The sequence below is a fragment of the Malaclemys terrapin genome, chromosome 2, assembly GCF_027887155.1.
Source record: "Malaclemys terrapin pileata isolate rMalTer1 chromosome 2, rMalTer1.hap1, whole genome shotgun sequence".
Lineage (NCBI taxonomy): Eukaryota > Metazoa > Chordata > Testudines > Emydidae > Malaclemys > Malaclemys terrapin.
The window spans coordinates 247071183-247098290 of NC_071506.1; the positions used below are offsets into that span (position 1 = coordinate 247071183).

General features: G+C 42.7%; 1 protein-coding gene across 2 annotated transcripts in view; it reads right to left on the reverse strand.

The window, feature by feature from the left end:
* Window positions 1–8270: 8270 nt before the first annotated feature.
* ST8SIA6 (ST8 alpha-N-acetyl-neuraminide alpha-2,8-sialyltransferase 6) overlaps window positions 8271–27108 on the reverse strand; it is a 50623-nt gene continuing 31785 nt past the window's right edge. The window contains exons 5-9 of one of the 2 annotated variants that reach the window (XM_054016764.1): window positions 25980–26124; window positions 20491–20603; window positions 18307–18399; window positions 15221–15693; window positions 8271–10777 (exon numbers count right to left, since the gene is read on the reverse strand). In XM_054016764.1, coding sequence (XP_053872739.1) covers window positions 15225–15693; window positions 18307–18399; window positions 20491–20603; window positions 25980–26124 — 820 coding nt within the window. In that variant the 3' untranslated portion in view covers window positions 8271–10777; window positions 15221–15224. Of the gene's footprint in view, window positions 10778–14749; window positions 14831–15220; window positions 15694–18306; window positions 18400–20490; window positions 20604–25979; window positions 26125–27108 lie in introns of those variants that run through there. The other variant, XM_054016765.1, reaches the window with a different exon arrangement.

Genomic DNA, 27108 nt, shown 5'->3' on the forward strand with positions numbered 1-27108 from the left:
GGGACCATTTAAGTACCTTACACTGAATATTTGCCCCCTCCATACAAATTCCAGTTTCTTCACTGCTTCTGTGATATTTATCAACCTGATGTACAGTTGGTTGGACTCTGAAATAGAACACAGCTCAACAGTTCAGACTGAGCAATCTGAATCACAACCAAAGAAAACACAAAGCAAAGGGCAAGGAGAGGGTTTTACAATTGTGATCGGCCTGTCTGCTCAGCATTTAATTTAAACCAAAGCACTGTTTCTTAGTGCCTGTAGCAATCATCCCTGCTGAAGGAAATGAAATATACTTAGTAAGCTAATACATGTGAATCTGTTTGGGGGGATATTTATTTATGAGCCTGGCACTTCAGGGTGTTTAGAGGGTAATTTCAAACTGTGAGGACTGTAAATTTAGAAGCCATTTTTCTAAATGTCAAGTATTTATTACATGAAAAATCATTTTGAGTGTGGAGCAGCTCCCCTTGGAACTGTAATGCATTTTGGGGGATGCTTTGTGGATGAATAGAAATAATCTTTGAGAAGGGACAAGGAAATGTTTTGTGTGAAATTGCATTGTGTGTGTAATAACAGGAATAAAAGAACTGGGCAGGATGGGGAGACAGATATTTTTCTCTGCCTCCTGCACTGGATCAGGTTAATCCAGTGTAAAATATAATTGGATCTGGCTTTCAGGGAAAGGCCATGACGTATGTTACTGTGCCTGATAATGTCATAAATTCTGAGAATTAATTGAACCAAAGTGAAAATCATAGCAAGGATGGGGCTCACAAAGGTGCTTAGGCACCTAAATCTAACATTTAGGTGTCAATGACATTCTCAAAGCCACGGCTTAGCTTCCACCTAACCCTATAGGTGCCCAAATCCCCATGGCGCCTAAGTTTCCACTGGTGGGCATGTACAAAGCTGCCTAAGTTCTAATGCTGCCCTACCATTAAGGAGCAGCTCTGAGTCCTAGAACAAGCCAAAGGGAATTCTCAACTAGGCATTCTACCACTATCTCACCAACAGGACTGCAGCCTGTAGGTGTGCTCAGAGCAGGCCTACAGGCTCAGGCCCTGCCCAAAAGATAGTGGGTATGCATATGCCCCCAGGTTACCCAGTACCCCAGTGGTTAGGGAATTCACATGAGATATGAGGGACCCTGTTTGAATTCCCCCTCTGCCTGATTTAGAGTACAGACCTGAACCCAGGTCTCCCATATCCTATATTTGCTGCGTTCAGTTTTCTTTTCAAGTCCCTTAGATTACATGGTTGATTGATAACACTTCCTTATTTACTTTCTCCACACCAGTCAAATGATTTTATGGCTCTATAAATATTTCCATTCCACTCTTCCTACAACATTTTTTCTTCCCTGATAACACATCCCTCCATCTTCATTCCCGACCACTATTTCATATGGACTCCCATGCTGTCATGTCTCCCTTGATGATTCCTCTCTGGTTTGGTTTTATCACTGGTTTCTCTCCTGAATAGAAACTAGCTTACACAGCATAGACGTCTAGCCCTCATGATCTCCATGCATAGATAGGAATACTTTTACATGATTATTTCATACTGAACTGCCTTGGAAAGTTCAATATCCATTCTTCATAGCAGTTATTACTTACATCAGGGTCTCTCTCGTATAGTTGGGCATTTAATGTCATGCGCTTTACTAGTCCATGAAACACCCAGACTGCAGTTCACTGATAGATTACGCAACAATTAATACCCACTCAGAACCAACTCTCTCTTTGTCTGGAGTCACCCCCTGCTAGCTCTCTCTCAGCTGATCTCTTGTCCTCTGGCTTTGTATGCAATAGCCTCAGCAAATCACCCAGCTCCCCCAAAGCACATTCAGCACAATCAGCATAATTACCTTAAGTCACACCTCAGTTCACACCCAAGAATCACTTTGCTTTAATGGACCACAGTTTAGATGAATTTAGAAACAGCTGTAAGTTAATGTTTGCAGAGTTTCTACTTCAGACTCACTGTTAAATGTCTCAGCAAAAGTGATTCTCCACTTTGGAAATTATCTGTATTACAGTAAAACCTATGGGCCCTAACAAAGACAGGTTGCCTCATACAATGGGTCCCATTAAAAGACATAGTAAGAGATGAGACTGACAAAGGGTATGAGGGAAAAGAGAGGAAGTGACTTGCCCAGGGTCACAGAGTGGGTCAGTTATAGAACTAGACCCAGCTCTTCTGACTCCCTGTCCAATGACTTGTTCCCAAGACCACTTGGGCTTCCTTTAAAGACCCTTTTATTGTTCAATGGTAATTACTGTACATTTGATGAAGAACAGTTTACTTTTTACAATAACTCAATCTGGGACCACTACAACCCATCCCTTCCATTTCAGGTTGTTGATAGTTCCACAGCTAATCCTTCTACAATCCTTCTTGTACTATCCCTCTACAATTTATTAAGCCAGGATGTTGAATTTTTAAAAAATGGCTTCTCACTCCTGAAAGAGATGGAGATGGTAGCTATTGAGTGTCTTCCTTTGGAAATCTGTGTCCCAGAGCCCAGGCTATAAGACATTATCGTTGTTTGCCTTGGTAATGTACTTATTGACTGGGTGCCGCACAAGGATTGCTGTGCTGAGTGCAAGAGAATAATTATTGGCATCTGGAATAGGGTTTTTCACCTGCAATGTGTGCGCTGCAGCTATACAAACAGTGGAAGGAACAAACTGGGCTGGAAATACTGAGAAGACATATTCCTCTGTACTGCACAGGGGTTGAACTTATTAACGATGAAACGGGCAACTTCAGAAGCATTGAAGTTATATCCCATAGGAAGCTCAATTGTAAAGGGTGCTTCTTCTATAGGTCCAGAATGTGGAATTCAGAGGAGCCATCCTACTTCAAAGACTTTGTGTTATCAAAAATGAAATGCAAACCATTTCCCATCCTAAACCAGTAACAGAATATAAATACGTACCTCTGGATACCACCAGTAAAGACACTGGGAAGGTAAGTGCTATGTGGCTTTGACATGGTGAGGGAACACAAAAATAATTTCTGAGCAGGCTTCCAGATAGCCCTCACTGTAAGACTAGTAGCACTTCGGGTACGTCTACACTTTGAACTGGAGGTGTGATTTCCAGTTCAGGTAGACTTACCTGCACTAGCTCTGATCTAGCTAGCACACTGGAGCCACTGCAGCGAGAGGGGCTAGCCATCCCCAACTACCTACCTACTAGCCCAGACAGGCTTATACTAGGGATTCCTCTTTCCTCCACCATTTCTATTCTTAGCGCGCTAGCTCAATGAGTTATTACACCTCCAGTTCAGAGTGTACACACACCCTTTGGGGCACAGTGCTCTCTATATTTGTTTCCTTATATGGCTTTCCCATGGTGGAGGAGGTAATCAAGTAACGTGCTTGTGGTCACACTGTGCTATTCCTTCTCCTTGTTTCTGGATGCTAAACTACATTAAAGACAGTTAGAAATATATCAGTATTTTCCTGCCGTAACATCTCCAGCTAAACAACTTATGTCATTGCCACAGGGGTGTTTTGTGAATGGGAGGGGAGGGGTTCACATCATTTTAACAGATTGTCATGGGGTCCATGCTATAAAATGTCCGTAGCTTATTTTTGCACCATTGCACAGCAGAGCCTAACTGCCTGAAATTCAGTGTCATCCGCTGTATGCATCAGCTTCACTATCACAGCACTAAGGAGGCAGGTCACTCTCTATCTCATCTCATTCATTATGTACTTTTGTAGAATGGCTTGGGTGAAAGCAGAAGCTGGACTAGCTGAAGAGCTTGCATCCCATGTAATTATCAGGGCATGCTGCAATGGGAGTCTGTAGAGAAAGACAAAGAAGCAAAGAAGTCATGTCGGGAAGATAAGAGAGAATGGCTTGATCAAAAGGTGAGAGAAGCTGAAGCAACATCTGTGAGAGGTGGCTGTAAGAAACTGTTTCAGGTGTGTAAGCAATTGCCGTTACAGTGGTATCATAAAAACGAAGGAGGAAGATTGTTAACAACAGAAGCGGAACAAAAGGAATGATGATGAGAACATTTGAATGCCATACTCAGCCAACTAAAGGCAGCAATTCCATTTGATGGATACAAAGAAGGTGAAAAATTAAATGTTTCACTGTTAGAAATTTCAGAAGCCGAACTAGAGAAAGCAATTAAGCAGTTAAAAAAGGGCAAAGCATCTGGCCTGATGTTTCGGTCACTGCTGCAAGGACCATGCATAGGGCTGCTTATGCTAACCCTGTGCCACCACTCCCCTGAGGAAATACCCAGCACAGTGCAAAGTGGCTGAAATAGGGAACATTATCTGCCCCCTTCACTTCTGGATTCAAGGTAGATTTTGTTTTGATTTTTGTTTTTTACAGAATCAGCCCATTTCCACTGTTACATGAAACCATGAACGCTTCTTGAGTCTTCAGGAGGTTAACAAACACACCCCTCCTCCTGGGCCTCAACATAAGTGAATCTGTTTTGGAGGGGTTGTCTTTAAAAATAAAATGTTACAAGGATTTGACTACCCAGGGTGTTGGGGCTGGAAAGGAAGAGGTGGGGAACTAACTTGTTGCCTGTTGCAGCCACAGTCCAATTCATCTACTTCCTTCAGTGCTTAATTTTTGCCAGGGTTGACCTCTGGGCTTGACAGTTTATAGTCCCGACACCTCTGGACTTGCTGAATCAGGTATGAATGTAAAAAAAAGTTGCTTGAGCCCCAGCACCTCTTTCATTACAAATTAAACACTGACTTCCTTCCCCTTACACTGGATACTTCATCAGTTCTCGCAATCAGTGCAAATGTAGGGTAGATAAGCAATCCTATCATGCACAGCATCTGTCAGGCTGGGTTCCCATTCCTAATTCAGGGTGGCTAGGGTGGGGCTGCTGGAACAGAGCCAAAAGATGCCCCACATGGCCCATGTTTCAGATTAAACCCTGGGAGCTGGGAAATGCTGGCCAGTCAACACCCCTATCTCCCAGCTGGCTAATGGGTACCAGAGAGACCCAAGATGGGGAGGAGTTACCTAGTGTCCCTCAATGAGCATCTGCCTCCCTTGCTGCTGGGACTCCCCACTTTCACTGCTGGAACCATCAAATTCCCCCACATATCGAAGCACATGGGTGGCTTTTCTTGTTTTGGAAAGGAGATTAGCATCTAAACAAAACTAATACCCTAGAATTTCTGTATGCTGGAGTCAGACAAATGACACTGTTTTTGCTTGTTTGTTGCATAAAGATGTATTAAAATACCTGGAAAAGAAAGAGGAAAATATAATAATTAAGTTATTCCATTTTAATCCCTTATCTCGTATGCACCTAATATCTAGCGTAAGAGGAAATACTGGGTAAGTGACAATATGAATCAGTTTAGTGTCCCTGATAGGACAGTGGTGCACATTTAGTCCTGAGTTGCTGTGAGTGTAATGGGAATTACAAGCATCTGCCCTAAGTGAAATTTGACCTGTAAATCCGTAGAACTTTCAGGGCGGTATCACGTTTTTGTCACACGATTAAACAATTTCAGTCCCATTTACAGGCTCCAGACTGAACAGCATTTTAATTTTGGCAAAATTCTACCATCCAGTATCCAGGTGGCTCAGTCTAGTGCTTTGTGTGCTACTCCATTCCATACAGGTTCTTAGAGCATGCTCATCGCCCTAGTATCTGAGATAACATGAGACCTTAATGTTCATATTCTTTTTCTTCATTCTTTCCAGTCACAGACTAAACAAAACAGTGTGCTGGTTTCTATAGTTAAGGCTAATTTCACACAAAGAAGGGCAGGGCCGGCTCCAGGGTTTTGGCCACCCCAAGCAGCCAAAACAAAACAAAAACAAAAAGCCGTGATCGCGATCTGCGGCGGCAATTCGGCGGGAGGTCCTTCACTCACAAGCGGAGTGAGGGACCGTCCGCCGAATTGCCGCCGAATACCTGGACCTGCCGCCCCTCTCCGGAGCAGCTGCCCCAAGCACCTGCTTGAGAAGCTGGTGCCTGGAGCCGGCCCTGAAGAAGGGATGCCAACTTTTCTTCTTTTTTAAACAGGAGGTTAGGTTCTGAGGGAATCACAAACTTTGTGGGAAACTTGTTGACATATCTACCCTTCCTTCTCTCTGAGGAGACCACAGAGATCTACTGCCCTTAGCTCCTAGATTAACTATCCATCAGGTTTCATTACCAATAAGGGAGTGTTTACAAAGACAGGTTTTAGTTAGCAAGCAGGATTATATGTGAAAATATGCCATAAGGTCACAGCAGCTGAGAAACTAGTATTTGCATATCTGAATATTTGGCAATGATCTGACTTTAGCATAGCAAATAGCATACCCCATGGTGCTCTTATATTTCAAAATTAGTGTATGATATCTCAAGTCAAATGGCATCTCATCAGATAAACACTTCAGCTAGCTTAAGTGCTCTAAAGCACTCTAAAGCATTTTCTTTTTGATGCAGAAATGCATTTGATTAGCAATGCCACATGCAATTGGGACCTATTAGTCTCTTTATTTCTCATGTATGCATCTTCAGTTGTTTGCATAACAAAGAAAAGAAATGGGCTGTTTTTAAACATTGTCAGAAACTGACAAAAATGTATCCTTTCATTCCTAATTCTCTGGTCTGATTCAAATAAGTTTTGGCAATTGCAGTTCAGTCCCTAACGGGCTCTAGAGCAGTGGTTATCAAAAATTTTTTCCCCCATGGACCACTTGAAAATTGCTGAAGGTCTCAGGGGATCACTTAATGATCTTTCTAAATGTTGTTTGTACCATTAGCTAACTATTGTAAAGTGCTTTGGATTAAAAGCACTATATATATATATATATATATATATATATATATATATATATATATATATATATAAAAAAAAAACAAAACATTTTTTGTTCTACAAATAAAAGCACACAATTTGTATTTTAATATCAGTAGTCTTACCTTTCTAATGTGATGGATGTGCCCTCTTTCCCCCCGCCACGGCAGCTCCCAAGCTAGGGCTGGGAAGGAGGGGAGTCTCTTCCTCTCTCCCCTGATGTGGCAGCCCCTGAGCTGGGGCAGAGACGGGTATCTCTCCCACCATAGCAGCCACATTGTTGGTGCTGGGAAGGAGGGCTGTCTTTTCCCAGAAGCCACAGCCCTGGAGCTGGAGAAAGTAGACTCTTTCTCTGGCCGCTGCAGCCCTGCATGTCCCAAATTCCCCCCACCCCCTCTTCTCACCCCACTGCCCCCTCCCACCTACTTCTTATTCCACCCACACCTCACCTTACATGTGCATCTTCTCCAGGGTCTAGGCCCCTAATTAGTGGAGCCACGCCTGCGCGGTTTCACTAATTAGCTGGGTGGCCCTTCATTGTCTTGTGTGTGGCCACCCAGGCACACACCTTAGCAGGAACTATCTGCGGACCACCTGAATGGAGCTCTGTCCACAGACCACAGTTTGAGAACCTCTGCTCTAGAGGAGAAAAATTCGTATCACAAAGCCACACCCACTACATGTACATATTTGATTTGATTTGATAAAACAGTCAGATACTACTTGGAGAATCTCGCAAATATGTAGCATAGAAGCTAAATCACCTGCTGTTCTCTTCGACTGAAAGGCAAATGCATCAAGGAGTTTCAGAGTAGTAGCCATGTTAGTCTGTATCCGCAAAAAGAACAGAAGTACTTGTGGCACCTTAGAGATTAACAAATTTATTTGAGCATAAGCTTTCTCAGGCTAAACTTTCCCTCTGAAATTCATCCACTTGAGGGTTTTTTCTTGTATGTGTCAACTTAGAACTATTGTGCCCTAGATTTCTATATGATCAAAAATGACTTTAATAAAGAATCCATACTATTGTCTACGGTACTTAATACCTTCAAACCAGATGTTTATGTCACATTTTCATTTAATTGCTGTTTTGCAAATGTGTTTAACTTTTCATTTTTTGAAAAGAGAAAAGCAGCAATGATATATTTTTTTAAAACTTTGTTTTCTTTTAACCAATCCACTAAAAATAAAAAAAGGCATTTCCAAGTCATTCAAAACAATGAAGCGAAGAAACAAAAGGTATCTCCACAAAGGAATGGAAAACATTTGCTTGTGGTCTGCAATTGCTGGTATTTATGGAACGGAATATATATATTTTTTTATTGACTTGAAGTACAGTCCAATCCCCCCCCAATCTATATCTCTATTTGAGAACCTCTGTAAATATACAGAGAAAATATACTGCACCATTTAACTTCTTGTTGGAAGGTGTATTTTTAATAGTACGTCTTAAGGATAAAAAAAAGCACACGGATATGTCTAATAAGTCTTTATTTACAAACAGAAATTGCAAAAGTATTCCATTACAGAACAATATGGAATCGGTGCAGTGTGTTAAGAATGCATCATAACAGTGAAATCAAGGGTGGGTTTTTGTTTTTGTTTCCCCCCCTCCCCCACACATAAAATCATTAGGCACTTAAAAACATAAAACAAAGTAGAAATTAAAATGAACTGACTGATGTCTCAACAATACAACTTCACCTCAATTTCCTGTTATAAAAGCAAATGGTGATGCACACGTACAGTAGAGGGGCAATGCATGCCTCCTCCTAAATCCTGCAAAGAGACATTTATACATTATACTGTAACACCCTAATGTGTGAGAACAGACAATAGCAAGTTTATATCTTAAAGCATAAAAATGTGCAGTGATAAATCTTTAAGAGACCTTTTGAAAACAACAAAATTAGCAGAGCCTACACTATCAGCGTCTTTTTTTCTGGCAAAATGCAGTCGTAACAGCACAAAGGATGTATAATAACTACTGTGATATTCACATATAAAAGAAACAAAATAAAAGTGAACCCAAACAATACACATTTTGGAGATATTGAAACCTCAGGCAAGGGATACAAGTTTTAAACCTGAGACTACAGTTATGTGTTATGATGCATGGAGTTACCTTGAAAATGAAAATGTATGTTTACTTATAACCTTATAAACTCATGTAGTTTAGAATCTCCCCATTTACCACTCTCCTTTAATTTGAGTCTATGCATCACATGGACTAAAACAAAAGTAGAGATGGTTTGTAAAGAAGCTTAACTCCTATATCTGCTTCAAACCAGTATCTCAATTTGCAGCCATGATTTTGCACCTGTCAGTTTTGCAATTGTCTACAGGCACAATTAATCTCACCAAGATATTTAACTGATATGTACAATTAGGTAGCTGGATTTCAAAGCGTTAGATTCTGGAACTGGATCTACCCATACACACCCCTGCACCTGTGTCAAATCATCTTGGATTCTACACTGTGAATTCAGGAGAGGGTCTGCAGGGGTGCATTCCGGTGATCCAGTTGCAGATCAGGATGTTAGGTGACATTATTTGAACCCACAAGCTGTCCTTGCACAAGCTGTCCTTGCACACTTGTGGGTAGGTTTTAAAATCTGTCCCTTAGTATGTCTGTAGTGAATTGGGGGAGTCACAAGAAAGGCAAATGTTGGGGGGGGAAAACCCAAAGTTTTTTTTTTTTCCCCCAATGGAATAACTCTTATAAATAAAAAGGCAAATGGAAGAAAGATTCTCTCACTTCTGAAACCACCAGGTAATGAAGTCTCTTGGTGTAAAATGGGTCTTTACTTGGTCTGACTTTTCTAGAGGAAGTAAATCCGGGAAGCAATTGTTCAAAATGACAGGTGAAGAGTTACTTGTTAATGGAGAATTCAATGTGATAGTCTCAAAATTCTGCCATTGGGATGCATCACTCCTCTTCCCCCCTATTTTTGGAAATATTTTGTAACTTCTGTATCATTCTAATAGAATTTAATGAATAATAATTTTATTAGGTATTTTGATGTAATTAACATCAAGAATATAAACATAAGGGCCAAATATGAAGCTGTTATGAAAATGCACATAAAACATGTGTAAATTACAAATATATTAAATATGCTTCAATTTCACAGGACTGTAGGAATATTTCTATAACACAGGGGTAGGCAACCTTTCAGAAGCGGAGTGCTGAGTCTTCATTTATTCACTTTAAGGTTTTGCGTGCCGGTAATACATTTTAATGTTTTTTAGAAGGTCTCTCTCTATAAGTCTGTTTTACAATACAACACTAGTTTACTTATATAATATATAAACAAGTTTTTCAAAATGTTTAAGAAGCTTCATTTAAAATTAAATTAAAATGTTGATTTTACACTGCCGACCTGCTGCCAGTCTGTTCACCTAGGCCGGCAGCGGGCTGAGCGGGCCTGCGGCCGGGATCCCGGCTGGCCAGGGTCCGGCAGCCAGAATCCCAGTGGGCACTCTAGTCCACAATCAAAATGATTTTTTTCTGCAATAATTTCTCCACTTAGTGGAGGAATTTGCAGGATCAAGGCCTTCAATAGAAAAAGTTCATTGCCAAATCTAACACATCATACCATGGAGCTAATAAATACACACTTTTGTCCACCTTGTATGAAAACAACAAAAATGTCAAAACATTTTAAAATTATAATAATTTAACAAGCAAAACATTACAAGTGTCACAGTGGCACCATCTTGAGATTGTGCTTTAAATTTAACCAATAGTCAGGAGTTCCAAAGATTTTCCAGATAAATTTTGTTTGCATAAACAATTTTGATTACAGGAAGTTCAAAAATGTAGCAATCACTATGTCAAAAATCATTCACTTTTCTCCTTAAGTGTAAAATATTTCCAAATTATAATAGTGCAGTTTAATGCTCACAAAACAACATCATATCAAATCCAATACCAAACTTCTGAAATATACACAAATTTTCTCCTTTGGAATCACCACCCTGGAATTAAAACAAAACAACATGTGTTACTGTTTTTTGTGCATAAGTAAACCCTATATTAGATTAAAAATAAGCCAATTTTTACAATTCTTATCACTTAAACCGGTTTTGCCTCACACATCTGTATTCAGCCTTATGTTAGAATAGAGTCTGTCTCAGACATTTGTTATACAACATCATAGGCTCAGACTCCTGAGGGTGTGGAAAGGACTGATAGTGAGCTATCTAGTTCAAACATCTGTTCTCTTTAGAGGAGGGCTCTAAGCTCACTAGAACATCTCCAGTAGTTGTTATTCAGCAGTGCCTACAGTTAGGCCATGGCATGGTATGCCTCTTTATCACCTCATCGCTTTATCAGCAGCTTTTATCAGCTAAGCAGGGTCAGGCCTGGTCAATATGTACATGGGAGATAGACATAGAACATTCAGATATAAATATAAGATGCTGTAGAGGTAACTTTTAGTGTTTCAGATTCTTGCATGTCTTCTCCTCCCCTTCCTGATTACAATTAGCATAAATTAATTGTAAATAAAATTGTTTCCATTGACAATTTCAGATCCATTATATCTATTCTGAGGCTTGCTAATTAGACAAGAACAATTTATCTTCACCAGCGTTATGCTCATTGTGGCCCAGATCCAGCATAGCACTTCAGCACATGCTTAACTTTAAGCGTGTGAGTAGTCCCACTGAGTTCATAGAGTCGACTCATGAGCTAAAAGTTAGCACATGCTGAAGTGCTATGGTGGATCAGGACTTATATGCAGTACTATAGCAATGGCAGCTGCTGCTAAGGTTGCCTGGCTCCAGAAGTTGCTACATAGCCTTCTCTGGCTTGGCTGGAAAGTCGCATTATTGCTCGCCTTTGTATCAAAACTAGCTGCCTTTGGACCATCTTACTACAGCTGAAAAACCCAACCCCAATTCTTGGGCTCCACAATCATCACTGACCTCATATATTCAAACTGAGGCTCAGATGAAGGCATGTTCACCTATACCTTTCTGTCTGGCCCTACCTACCGAGGCTTTACTAGTATCAATGATACCCATCCCCTTCCTCTCCAAGGAGCAGCTCAACTCCACCACTCTGCTCAGCCCCTCCTCCTTTTGCCCCTCCCCTCTGATGGGCAGCCCAGCAATATTAACCTGCTTAGCCACACCTCCCCCTCCTACCTCTGAGGTGGCTCAGTCCTCCCTGCTTCACTCCTGCTCTCTGGCCAGCCACCCACCCCTGTGAGCAGCAGCTTAATGCTTATGTCAGATACCCCCTCAGTCTGGAGCCAGTCTCCTTGTCTCTTTCTGGCAGGCAGAACGCCTAGCCCATTTGCTTGTCCAGATAGCATTTCCACTTGAACAAGCCTTCTGAACAATGATGATTTTTGCCAGACTAATTAATGAAAAGGGCCTATTTTTCTCCTCTGGGGCCTATGTTTATTTGAATCCTCCAGGCTTATCTGGTTAAACCAATGAGCAAACAAGACTCTGTTCAACCAGAGCCATAGCAAAAATGACTTCGTTATTTAATACAAAATAATCTAGATCAGTGATTCTCAACCTTTTTGATAGCAGGGACTAGCTCACTGCCTTCCTCAACTGTATCAGGGAGATGTCAGGGACTGGTGCCGGTTCACGGACCGGTCATTGAGAAACACTTCTAGATCATTCTTTTAGTGTAATTCCAGGATTCTGCTGGAGATCTCATTGTCTCTCACTCAGTGAGAAAGTATGCATATATTCTAGTGCAAATATGTGTGGGGCTGTGTGTGCATAAGGACGTGCGTGCATGAGTGTGCATTTAAGTAGATGGAGCTCCCGTACTGCTCTGAACTGATTCTACACATACTGGCCGTCGGTTGATGGGAAATGGTGCCGCTTCATTGATGTCAAAGAATCTATGCCAAATTAAACTGCTGGAAGATTTGGCCCACTGTATGAAGTGCAATCTTCCCCTCTTCCTGTGGTTTGGCTTGATGGGCGACTCAAACTGCAATGGAAATGTAAGCCTCAGGCTAAGCTTTCTTCCTGACTACTCCTAGGGTTTCCTTGACTACACACCAGTAGCCCAAACCATCATTTCCTCTCTCCAAAAAGAGACACCCCTTAGCGCCAGGGTGGAGTAAACAAGCCACACCTGCTACAAGGATTTATCAGGAATCAGTTACCATCTCCCTGCAGGGTTCTCCACCTGCTAAAAGGGTGGGTCAACAGGAGAATCCTGCCACTTTGCTACATGAGTATATGAGAACATTGAAGTCAATGAAACGGTACCATCCGCAGAGAGTGAACACTGTGCGCAAGATTATGGCTGAAACCTCTATGGGTGCCCCAAGGAAGAAGAGCCTAAAAAACCTGCCCCAGTTGCATACACCTGCAGGGGACAGACTCAGACCTAATCCTTGTGCTCACCAGAGAGTGGAATATATTTTTTTAAATTATGAAAATGTCTGATTTTTAAAAGACTATTTTTTAATGAAAAACTTCATTAAAAATTTTAACCATCTCTACAGTAGATCTTAATAAAATCTTTCACTTTTGTTGTTAAAAGGACTAAATTCTTTCCTTTTGGAAATACAAGCCATTAAGTAAAAAAGTTTAAGTTTTTGGGCAGTGCAATTTACTCCTCAGATTGTTTTTTTGCAGCTTCCCGTGCAAATCTGGCCACAGACATGGTTTTCAGATCCTCAATCTGTCAAGCATTGACAATGTTTAATTCACCCATACATATGCTTAAGCTTTTTTGTGACTCCTATGTGCTCCATTCTGATGAAAAATTCATAAATGGCTTCCTATTCATTTTCCTAGCTGGCATAGTTACTATAATTAAAGTTATATGGCATAGTTATCATGATTAATATTATATGAAGCGCAAACAGCGGGATGTAAAAAGCATAGCAACTGCATGTGTGATTACAAAATACATTATGTATTTCTCAACATTCCCTATATGCCATTCCTTTTTACAGCTAAAATGGATAACCTAGTAATGTGCGTGCGCGCAAGCATATATCTCCCCATCCCCCATTCTATTCGGTATTGTAATGTTATATATAAGCAATCCTCATTCCGTTTTATTCTTTTGAACATGGGAAGCTCTGAAACTGTTGGAAGAAAATTGTGCTTATTTGGCTTGGCCCAGCAATCTCTTATCGTTATGAATCAACTGTGAAATATATATTTGAAAGCACATTTTCTAAATAGCACTGAAAATCATTTTGAAATACATTTCACAGTCTAAGCAGAGAAAAGTATTTCTTAGCTTTTGAACTTTCAGATTGCTTGGCTGGGTAGTTTTCTTTTATATAAGCTTGAAAAATACTGGAGAAAGATTATATCAACCCAATTAAAATACTATATTCAGGTCTCATTGTAACCTATTTATTGATGTTTGACTCTCCAAAAGATGGGAGTCCAAAGTCCTAGTGACTGACTCAGTCAACAACAGTACTAGATGATGAGCTGGAAATTTTGATGTAGCTGAAGGATGTACAAACAGCCACGTTGGCAGGTTGTGTTTTGTCAACAGATCAGAAGAATCTCACAACCGAATCTTTCCACAGTCAGCTGTAATTTGCACTCAGTAAATTGGTTCAAGATCTGGGCTAGGTTCTGTGCTGCATCGCTTAGGATGCAGAACAAAAGATGCAACCCAGGCAAAGAGGGTGCAGTGCTTCATGCCTCTATGATTCTGGGATGCTCTGTGGGCCAGTGCAATCCCCAAAGTAAGTTACAGCAGCCTCAAGAGCTGCTGTAACCTATGGCAGCTTCTACACTTTTGTTGACCGGCTGCTCTGCAGACCAGAACTGCAGCAACACAGAGGAATGTGGTTGCTCCCTCCCCTTGTGCCAACCTGGCATAGCCACTCTGCAGGAACATGTAAGTGGGGGGCACAAGGTTGCATACACCTGCCATATGCTGCCTCTTCTCTGGGTGAATTTGTCCATGGACTGCTTGGCCCTTTTTATGATTCCGTACACTGTTGCATCAGTGTAGAAAGGTTTAGGCAGCACCAGAATCTCGCCTCTTCTCTCTTTCAGGTGGTAGAATGTGTCTGCCTTAAACAAAACAGCCCACTTTTAGTCAAAACAGGACACCTTGGGGAAATCCATCACAACACACAAGAGACTGGCGGTCACACATTTGGGGCAATGGAACACTATTGATAGACTGAGTTGTGGCAATCACGGATGGTGCTGCCAATCCTTCATGTATGCAGAAGGATTGGCAGTGTGGAGGAAAACGTCGGAGTTGACCCTAACCTTTCATCTCCATGGTACTGTACATATAGGTAGAGCAGTCAAGCCTCCCTCTAATTCATATACATAACTCTCATTGACTCTTTGGGAATAGTGTGCATATCTGGGGAACACCACCTGGTTGCAGAAAATGCAGTTTTGCCCTGATATAAAACACTTCCGTTTAAGTCTTTGAGGAATCTGACTTACCTTTTTAGTCCGAGTCACATTTACCAAACTGCAGCTTCAGAATGCCCTTTCCATGAAGTTGGAGAATCTGGTTATATTCTTTGGGCATTGCATGGAAACCCGGCTTGGGCAGTTGGTTGTCATAATAATGGTGACTGATTGGCATCTCCTCTGTGGTTTTAGAGAAAGGCCAGAAGCCATACAACTTCACATTCTCACACAGTTCAATAGCAGCACTAGCAATCATAAAACCAGAAGACAATCGATATGCTTTCACGCCCTTAGTTCTCCAGAACTGGGCTAGATTTTTCAGGTATCTGGGATGAAAAAATATCGCCCTCTGTTTTGCTCTGAACTCTTGTAGAGTGTGGTATACTTTGAAAGAAGCAGCTGTGTTGCTTTTGAAGGAAAATGCTGGCAATAAAAGGAAAGCATTTCCATAACTTGCAATGTTCTCCAGAAACGTCACCTTCTTTTCATTCAGCTTGTTGTATCTGTCAAATAAAAGGCCTAGTGAACTTATCAGTTTTAGAGGGAAAAAATGCTTGAATTCAATATTCAACTATTTATTATTGTGGGCCAGAGTTTCACAACTGCTTGAGCAAGTAATCTGTGAGCACTATTACTGCCATTTAATCTGTACAAGTAGTAAATGTATAGGATATGAGCACAGTTTTACGTGTGCTATTATGAAAATCTGGCCTTATATAAATTTTTTAATATTTACTTAATTTCACAGGAATTGCCATATCAAATCAGACCTGTGTTCCACCTAGTCCAGGATCGTGTCTTCAAAGGAAGGTGCGAGAAGCCCCACACATTTAAAAATGGGCACATTAGCATATCCCATAAAAATCTTTATGCAAAGTAGTTACTACATGTGTGGTAGCTGCTTTACAAATGTAGGCTGCAACCGTGCAAAGACTTGTGCATGTGCCTAGTATGTGAATAGTCCTCATGGAGTTAAAGATAAGCACATGCTTAAGTCTTTGCAGAATCAGAACCTTAGCTGCTTTTTAAATATTGCTGGACTGATTGTCCAAGCTGATGACACCCAAAGCTCCTACTGACTCAGCACTTCTGAAGATTAGACCAAACTTCTAATGAATTGCCAGATCCCATGTCATAAACTGTTGAGCCCTCCAAAATTCTGCAATAAAAGAAAAAAATGGTCAAAGTGATTTTGCTTTGGGACTTTGTTTCAGCCCTGCAATAGTTTTTACATCTGTACTGTAAATGCCTTGAAAACCACAGTCCCAGGGCCGGCTCCAGGCACCAGCAAAGGAAGTGGGTGCTTGGGGCGGTTAATGGAAAGGGGCGGCATGTCCAGGTCTTCGGCAGAAAGTCCCTCACTCCCTCTCGGAGGAAAGGACCCGCTGCTGAAGAATGAAGCAGCGTGGTAGAGCTGCCACCGATTGCAGCTTTACCTTTTCTTATTTATTTTTTTGCTTCGCCGCTTGGGGCGGCAAAAAAGCTGGAGCTGGCCCTGCACAGTCCATAACAGAATGGCGGATATAAACTTCAACTATAGTGTTGTGAGAAGAACCCCACACTTAGCTTGCTAATTAAAAGTGATTAAAATTAGAACAGTTCTCTAGACAACCCTTTCCCTCTAAGACACTTACAGCTTTCTCTGAATAATAAAATCATTGAAATGGCCAAATCCCAAAGTCCTGACTCATTTTTATTGAGACCTTATTAAGGTTAACGCTGTTAACTTCAATGGAGGTTTGCCTGAATAAAAACCGGAGTAAGAACTTAGTGGAACATCATGATTAAGCCCAAGAGCAATAAATAGCTTCAATAGCCACCAATGAAACTGTCTTCTTATGCTAAACCTCTGGACCAAATTTTGCTTTTACTTGCAACCCCACTGAAGTCAATGGGCCAAATTCACTGCTGGTGTAAGCCACTAATACATCTCCATCTACATCAATAAGAATTGCAAGAGCATCAAAGCAGAATTTATTCCAAAGACTCCAGATATCTCCTTGACTAATGACAAACTTCTTTTAGAGACAAGATGGGGAGGTAATCGCTTTTACTGGACCAACTTCTGATGGCGAGAGAAAGAGAGACAGAAGTTCATCTAATAAAAGATATTACCTCACCCATCTTCTCTCGCTCTAATATCCTGGGACTGACATGGCTACAACAAAACTTCAGTTTTCTGTGTATTCGATTGTTTTCTTCTTACTTTTAAACTAGAGTCAATTTTGTCTGGTTGTGTCTGTTTGAGGAATACAGAGAAGACAGACCGTAAGAGGCTGTAAGATTATTAAGTAGTAAATATCAACATACCACACTGGTTCATTTGGCAGGTAAGCACTAGCTAGAACTGAAAGTTATAGAATAATTAGCAAGTTCTAATCAGACTTTTGTTGTTTTCTTCCCAAGAAGGGCAAGAAAGAAAAATACTTCAGAGATATATGTGGGAGGGATAGCTTGGTGGTTTGAGCATTGGCCTGCTAAACCCAGGGTTGTGAGTTCAATCCTTGAGGGGGCCACTTAGGGATCTGGGGGAAAATCAGTACTTGGTCCTGCTACTGAAGGCAGGGGGCTGGACTCAATGACCTTTCAAGGTCCCTTCCAGTTCTAGGAGATGGGATATCTCCATTAATTTATTTATTTAATTTAAAAAAAGGGAGATCTACTTTGGGTTGGATTCTTTAGTGTTCAGACAATTATAGAAATTTAGGTCCCAATTCAGGAAAGCACTTGAGCACATGCTTAACTATAAGTCCCAGTGATGGACTTAGACACATGCTTAAGGGCTTTCCTAAATCATGGCTATAATGCCAGCTTTAGAAAATGGACTTGAGATGAGAAATGCTGCTATTTCCCCTGGTTAGGAACATGTGGATGGGTGCAAACAGAGGCACTGCTAATCTCTGTATTGTTGACTCATTTCTGTTCAAAAGGACTTGTTTAATGGGTTTCCATTCACTAGTATACCTTTTACCTGGGAATTAAGAATCACTAATGAAGTAATCAGAATGCATTGCCCACTGTGATGGTATCCCAAAGGGTTTAATAACAAAATCTAAAGCATGTCAAACAATTAAACAACATTACACAGGAAAAAAAAAAATTATGGTGATACTTACTTCTGTGCTATGATACTTGGATTAACAGTCACGAGACTTGTTTTATTGCCAACATCTTTGCTAACACTTCCTGTGGTTGGGGGAAGGTTACACCTGAGGTTTAGAAACAGTTATTTAACTAGAACCCCACCACAAATGCCTTGCTATTATTCTATGCAAATTCCTCAACTGCACCATAATATTTACGTCACCTCCCTCTAAGCACCCGATAAATAAATATTAACGAACCCTTACAACATGCTTGAAAAATAAGTTTTTAACCGGTTTAACAGATGAGTACACTGAGGTACAAAGAGTCACATTTTCTCCATATCACATGAGTCAGTAGCCAAGCTACTAATAACCCAGGAAGTCCCATCTCCCAGTTCCCCTGCTCTAACCACTAGACTATATCCTGCCACTATTTCCTTCCAAGAAAGTAATGCAGCTCCTCTAAAGGTTTTCTGTCATTTTCTGCCTAAAAACAGTGTGATTAATAAGAAGATGCAATTGGTATAGTGATGATATTGCCTGTATCAAAAGATGAAGAAAAAGTTTTAGTCTGAATTATGTTTATCAACACTTATGTTCTTTAAAAACCTGCTACATTTAGGTTCAGCATCTCATCTTGTAGGTTCATCAGTTCTATTCAGGCCAATCATCTAAATTAGACATGGGAAGGCTTCTCTTTTGTCTTATTTAAAAGCACCAGATGCAAGTCAGAAATAAGAAAGGTGACAAAATCCAGTAGAGATGGGTGTGGGCTCAGAGGTCTGCCTGCAAGGCTGTCGTTCATTCACATGTTGGAAAGTTTCTGGTGGAGAACAAGGTGGGAATTTTATTTCCACAACCTGGAGTGAGACTCAAAAGGAATCTCTGCCACCCAAGCTCAGATTCAAGATTTCAGGTGGGCTCGAGAGCGTCCACACTGCTATTTTTTGTGTGCTAGCTCGAGCCCCTCGAGTGCGGGTCTGTCTAGCTGGGCTGGGAGGCTTGCTCTCAGCTGCAGGATAGACATACCCTTAGGCACCTCAAGAGGCAGTTAGGTGCCTATAGGGATTTTCAAAAATGCTGAGGTGCCCAAGTCCCACGGGGAGTTTGAGAAGCTATTTAGGTGCCTATCTTTAGGCACCTAAATAGCTTTAAAAACCTGGCCCCTAGGCCTTGCTCCACTCAGCATTGCAAGGCCTAAAAACCTAGACCCGAGGCCCCAATCCAGCAAAAAACATGTAACCATATGCTTGACTTTATACCTATGAGTTGTCCCATGAATGTCAATTGGTAACATTTTTAAAAAATGCCCAGAGTGACTTAGGCTCCTAAAACCAGTTTTCAAACGGTACCTGAAAATACCAGCAGGGGCCTAGGGGATTTTCAAAAGTGCTCAAGAAAGTTAAGTTGCCTGGCATGAAGACTATAAGGCAAGGGCAAGCATGTAACATATTTAATGCTAGGTTATATCAGTCTTTTTTAAACACTCTTCTCCCAATCCAAAGAAAAACACCCCTCAACCCTAAATGAGAGTCAAACAAAAACTGAGCTTCTCAGAGGCTCCACTCCCAAACTAGAACACATCCAGGTTCATAGACTAAGGCCAGAAGGGACCACCATGATCATCTAGTCTGACCTGCACATTGCAGGCCACAGAACCTCACTCACCCACTCCTGCAATAGACCCGTAACCTCAGGCTGATTCAGTGAAGACCTCAAATCAGGATTTAAAGACTTCAAGTTACAGAGAATCCACCATTTACATGACCTATGCCCCATGCTGCAGAGGAAGGTGAAAAACCCCAGGGTCTCTGCCAATCTGATCCGGGGGAAAATTCCTTCCCGACCCCAAATATGGTAATCAGTTAGACCTGAGCATGTGGGCAGGACCCAACAGTCAGACACTTGGGAAAGAATTGCTGGCATTCCCTGAAATCGCAGGTGTGTGAATACAGGTGCGCTTTTTTCTGCTTCTGCTCTCTTCTTATACGCACCCAGAGTAGTGACATTTACAGAGCAGAACATGGTGCTTGGCTATTGTGTTGAAGAATGGGGCAGACAGGCTGAGAGGATGGGGAAAACAGGGATACGGCGCATGTGCACACCCATTAACCATAGCACAGCCATTTGGTTTACTTTTTGGCCTACCAAGCTTGACAGAGTCCCTTCAAGAGCTTTAGCACTCTAATCCCATTAGTGTTTAGCAGCTCTTACCTAAATACAAAGTCAGAGTTATCGATTTCAGCTCCACAGCTGGAATTTTTCAGAACGCCCCCATTTCCAACCACTGCACAGTGCTTAAAAGGATAGCCCAAAAGGGGTGGGGACTGAAAAGAACAAAAAGAGGATGAACAGAGTTTGGGGTGGGTTTTTTTTTTTTTTTTTTTTGCATTTCTCATGATATGGAATCAGAACTGTAACTACTTGCAGGCTAACTCCAGTAAATTGCAGAGAATGCACACAGAAAATGCAGCACGTGTCTGCCACAAAAACAGTCAGAAGTAACAGAGGTGGAAAGAGCAAGAATGGACTCTGAGCTGCTATCTTTGCTTTCAACAGTTTGGGGAAGTCTTTTTGCATTGTTAAAATTGAACAAAAAGATAAATATCTTGCTTTGTTTCTTTCCTCAGAACACATTTGATATAGGTTTACCATACAATACTCCTGTTATGGACAGTGTCTCCTGAAGGACACAGGGTATGTCTACACTGCAATGTAAGCCAGTGTTAGTGGGTCAATGGACTCGAGTCCCATGTTAAGGAATCCTGGGTTTAAGCAGCTACACTGTTTTTAACACTATGGTTGAAGCATGGGTTAGAACAGTCTTAACACACAGCTGTGCACAGACCTGAGCCAAACCAACCATATCCCAGAGTCGCAAGTGCTGCTCTAGCCCTCTGACTGATGTACTGTGGGAAAACTTTACTGCCCACCCTGCCGATTACAGGAAGTATGAACAACCTCAGCCTGCCGAGCAGTCATTTTGGTTTGTGCATTCCCAATTACTGGAGCCAGCGACATGGAGGAGGTGCCTTCTGAAGAACTTCTCTTGCTTGTGCTTTCACTTCTGCGTCAGGAAACTGGCAAAGCATCCATGAGGCACTGGTGGACGTTTCAGCAGCATTTTCTGTCCCACCAAAGGTACCTGACGGATTTCCTGATGGAGTAGCAGGAGGAGGAGTACCCTGGCATCACAGACTCACACTGGCGGACGCTGCTTGGTACAACTGGCATAGCCACTGATGCCCCATATGTAGACCAGCGCTTCTGGCACAAGCACATTGTCATGAAGACCTGGGATGACCAACAGTGGGTCCAGAACCTTTGTCATGAAGCAGCTACATTTCTGGAGCTTTGTGAGCAGCTTACCCGCCAACCCTCCAGTGTAAAGAGACACAACTGAGGTCATCCATGCTGGTCCAGAAGCAGCTTTCTATAACTGTCTGGAATCTGGCTATTCCGGACTGCTACAGGTCCGTTGCCAACCAGTTTGGGGTTGGAAAGTTGACTGTGGGTAAAGTGGTGGCAGAGATATCTGAGGCAATCAGGTATGTGGCTCTTTGCCCAGGTGGAGGAGAGGGTTTCAGCGAGGGAGCAGGCACTTGCAAAGCAGTTCCTGGAACATGAGAGGCAGCTAAGGGAGGAGGACAGAGCTCAGAGAATTGTTTCAGCAACTCCTCCTGCTTCTCAGCATGCCGTTGCTGCAGGCTTTCATCCCTCTTCTTCTGGTACTGGACCTGCTGGTCTGCTGTGTCAAGAACATTGATCATAAACTTATCATGGAAATGCTTCCTTTTGGAATGGCCCGTGAGGGTATCTTGGGCCATGGATCAATTCCTGATGAACAGCAGGCAGTAGAGGTTGAGAGGTCTGAAAGAGGACAAGAAACAGAGGGTTACTGTCTAAAGTAGCTCAGTGAAGAAGCACAGAATTAATTCTTGTGGAATCTCAAGGACATAAAATGATACATTTTGAAACGGAACCGACACGTACAGGGCCAGCTCTGGCTTTTTTGCCGCCCCAGGCAAAAAAGCCTCCTCCGCCCCCGGCGGGGAGTGCCGCAGGGAGAGTGGCGAGCCCAGCCGGGGCCCCGCTCTCCCTGGAGCGCCAGGAGGAGGGCAGCCCCGCTCTCCCCGGCTGGCTAGAGCGCCGGGGAAGGGCGGTGAGCCCACTGCGGCTCTGCTCTCCCCGGGTGAGCGCCGCCCCCCTCCAGGTGCCGCCCCAAGCACATGCTTGGTAGGCTGGTGCTTGGAGCCGGCCCTGGACACGTATTGTGAAAGAGATGCTTCAGTCCACATTCTCTATGGCCACAGCCTGGTTATTTGCAGTTACAGAAGGGCAGAAACAGTAGCATGGTTAAAACAACAACCTGTTTTATAAACATTTTATAATTAGGTGGTATAGGGAGCATGTATGTGGGGGAGGATAGTGCCCTTGCTGCAAAAGGCTTTTCCCGTCATTTCAGACCTTTCACACTTCGGAGGAAGTAACGGTACTTGTGGTGCCCTACTGCCAAAGGGACATGCTGTTCCCAGCTGCTAGTGGGAAAGCTGCAGTGTAGGCAGCAGAAGTAGTCAAATCTATACTGACTGAACAGCACATCTGTGAGTGGAGTGGGCTAGTCAGCTCCTGAGGTGGCCCTGGAAAAAATACACCCTTCCCCACAGTGTAACTGCATATCTGAGTTCCTGCTTCAGGAAAAGTTTGCAGCTATCACTAACCAGGATTGGGTCCGAGGGAATTAACAGGATGCTGTGTTAGCTCACACGTTGCTTTACCCTGTTATTGCTGCACACAAGCATGAAGAACTCCACAGCCTTCCGCACCCACCACAGTTCTGGACAAAAACTGACACCCCACTTGTACTTGGGAGAAATAATTTGGTGACCCACAGACTGCATGGACTACGTCTCACTGAAATGGACAAGATTTGGAAATAGAAAACAGTTTCTCTCTCTCTCTCTCTCTCTCTCTCTCACACACACACACTTCACTGTTTCCAGGTGGTTCCATAGAGCGAGGAGGAATGATTACAGAGAGGCAAATTTCAAGCCCTTACTACTGAAAGGAAAACATGTATGACCCTGGCAAACATCTGTGACTTTACAGTGAAGATACCTTTACAGCTGTTTATGACTGTCTGAAATTCCCAGTCGCCATTTTGAACTCCACATAGTTGGGGACGGGAGGGGAGAGGGGACACCAAGGTGCTTTGATACAATCCACCATTACCGGACACACACTGGTAGCCGGAGCTGATCATAACTTGTGCATTGCTTCTAAAGCAGAAATCCCTCCCAATATTGTAATAATAAACTGTAAATCAGAGTCATAAGCTTACCAGGCTCCAGGGTGGTTTCTGTCTCCCCCAGGTCTGCTGTAGACTCAGTGGGCTGTTCTCAGAGGGGGAGAAATCAAACAGCTCTTATGAGTAGGGATCTTGAATTTACTGTTGATCCTGATCCACAGCCTCCTCTGGGATTGGTTTAATAAACAAACAGTCACTTCATGCACCTCTCTCGGAGCCTGCTGCTGGCTCTCATCTGTCCCCATGCTGGATTCAGGGGCCAGCAGGGCACCATCCCAGCTCACCAGGTTGTCATCATGCATGTTGGCTTCATGCTGGGTGCAGTGCCCAGCACCTGGTCAAACTCCTCATAAAACAGCCATGATGTTGGCAAGTTGCCCGAGCTGTGGTTCTTGTCTCTGGTCTTCCAGTACTCGTTCTTCAGCCTCTTACTATGCTCCTTGCACTGATCACCCATCTAAAGCCGACAGCTTTTTTAGCTATCTGCTGGTACGCATGGTCATTCCTGGTACTTTTGCTGAAGTTCAGCTTTACTGGCCTTGCACCAGAGATTCACCAAAATTGGGCTGTGCTCCTGTGACCAGGAAGCAGCACGATTTACAAAAGTCTTGCCCTGCTCAGTCTCCATTGCAAACCCAGGAGGGCTGATAGTGTGCTGGGAGCGTGGTGTTCAGAAGAGAAGGAGTTAACGCTGACCTGAGCTGCTGCCGTATGCCAATGGGGGTGACTCATTTTCAATACAGTTGACTGGAGATTTTTGGGATAGCAAGGACTAAGGAGGTTTGCCCATAGAATTGTGGGACACTTCTGGCAGACTCCCAGGACAAGAATAAAGCAAGGCTGCATCTACATTGCAAGGCAATAGGGCTTGAACCTGGGGGTCCTGGCTTGACTTGTGCTTAGACCCTGCAGCCCTGAGGTTCCTGGGACCCTGGGTCCGTGCAATTGCAGTGTAGATGCGGGGGAGGGTGTTACACTTAGGCTCAGGCTTAAGCATGGAATTGCAGTGCAGACATACCCTTAATGGGACCATGCATCTAGGGAGACCTCCAGGAACTGCTACTGCCAGGGGGAAACGCAGGTGCCTAATGTTATCCTTCCCCTTCTCTCAGGCAGGCCATGTGTGCTGAGAGGGAGAAGGAGAGAAACAGTAGAGGGTGCCATAGAGGAAAGCAAGGAAGTGCGTGAAAGCTGGTAAATGCCAGTCCCTATAGAAGTTTCTCTCAAGACAACACAATAAAAGGCTTTGTTTGGAGAACCAAAGTATCTCTTATGTTGGAGAAAGACAAATTCTTTCTGCAGTGAAACCTATTGGCAAAAATCATCATATTTGGGGGGGACAGACCCAAGGCTAAACTAGTCTGGCTGGGATAGCAAGTGCATGTACATATCAGCAGATACCAGAGGCCTGCTTCTCCACTCACTTACCCTAGTTTTACACCACTGTAACTTTATCTACTTTAATGGAATTACTCCTGATTTACATCATTGGGAGAGGAGAATCAGTTCCATTGTACTTGAGCATACACAAGAAGCTGAAGAGGTGTCAAGAGGAACTGTGTGTCAGATACACTCAGGAAGAGAGATGCACATGTGATCCAATGGTCAATGTTCCTTTCTGTGCTCCATCCACAGAGGATGAGAGTCTTTAACTCAACCTGTAACATAGTCATGTTTTCAGTTCTAGAGATGTCTGGTTCAGTTCCTGATATCCAATCACACAGTAATCGGGATTGGCATGGAATAAAAGAATACAAACCATCTATTGAAGACTGAAACTTTTCATGATCACCTGAAACTAGGTGTGAGAAGAGCAATGTTAATTTGCACAATGGCCTTTAGTCCATAGACCTGATCTCTTGCCCCTGGACTGGAAGTACTACAGAGGCACATCTGGCTGCTGAGAGAGGTTACAATTTGCAGCATTCTGCAGGAACCTCTATGGCTGAGCTACCAGCAGAGTTCATGGATACTAAAGGTATGTCTACACTGCATCTGGGAGCGAGCCTCCCAGGCCAGGTCCACTAGCAGGGCTTGTGCAAGCATGCTAAAAATAGCTGCGTAGACACTGTACCTCGGGTTCTGAAGTCTGGGGGGGGGGGGGGGAAGGGGGAGGGCTGAGTGGGCTTGAGAGACCAAGCTGCAACCTCTACACAGCTATTTTTAGTGCTCTGGTGCAAGCCCCACCAGTACAAACCTGTGGACCTGGGCTGTGAGGCTTACTTCCAGGTTCAGTGTACACATATCCTAATGGGAGTCCCAGCCAGCCTCTCTCCTTTGCACAAGAAAGTTACCAAGAAATAAGAGAGAGAGAGATTGTGAGTGAGTGAGTGGTGGGACCGTCCTCTGAAGAGCCAAATAAAACAACTAGTTCAAAAAGAAACACTGTTCTTACCTCAGGCAGCATCCTAAAAATGTCCTCTGTGATGAGGATAGTCTTTTTATTGTCCACCTCATAACTCATGTTACTTCCCAGCAGGGTATTGTTTTGAGAAGCAATAAAGTTGTGAACAGCATCACAGCAGGAAGCTAGTTCTAACCTGCAAAAGACCAGTGTAGCTAATGAATGTTAAGGAGGTGGCAGAGAACTAGAAAATAAAGTCTGTTTTTAATTAATTTAGTTACCAATAAAGCTGTGTGAACCTTTCAGAATGACTTTTCCCCTGACTTGCTTTGTAACCAGCCCAAACAGCTCAGCTTTGTCAAGAAAGATTGTATGATTTGTGGCAAACCCAGGAACCCCTTCTCTTTCCTTGTTTTTCCATCCCCCTTTCCAGGAAAATAGGCCACAATCACCCTTATTATTGTTATAAATTAGTATTACGGAAGCACTGCGGCCCTATCAGAGACCAGGGCCCCACTGTGCAAGGTGCTGTACAAAACATAATAAGAGTCAGTCCCTGCCCTAAAGAGTTAACAACCAGACTGCAGCAAAAATGTAAGAGGTGGGTGTAACAATCACAAGGAATGCGGGAGAGAGGATGCAGGAACAGTGAAAGGAAATACCTGGTTACATAGCTCAGCTTTGAGAACAGCTAGATGGTTCTGAGTTAATTAATTAATGATTAATATCTTCAACACTCAGCACAGTTCTGCTGTGCAAGATTTGGCAGATGTTAAATAAATTAAAAGATACAAATAAATAACAGATATCTTAGTGGGTGGGTGGGTGTGCGTGAGAAAAATAGTAAGATAAGCCAACACAATCCACAAAAACCATCTAATCAATAGGGCAGCCTCCATTTAAATGCCTTCTAGAAGGATGGTCTCTTGATTGTTAAACCCATAACTCAGTTTATTTCCTCCAGGGGTAAGTGTAAATGCTAAGCAGTATTATTTTGAAAAGCAGTAGAGTTGTGAACAGTACTATCAGGACTCTGAAATCTGCCATTGATCCTGCTGCCCTTTGTCTTATTCTGGGATCTGATACACGCCACAATGAGGCAAGGTAAGGGCACATTCATGAATCAATGGACACTACTTTCAAGTTCTCCAGCTCCTGTTGTATGGCGCACATGCATAAA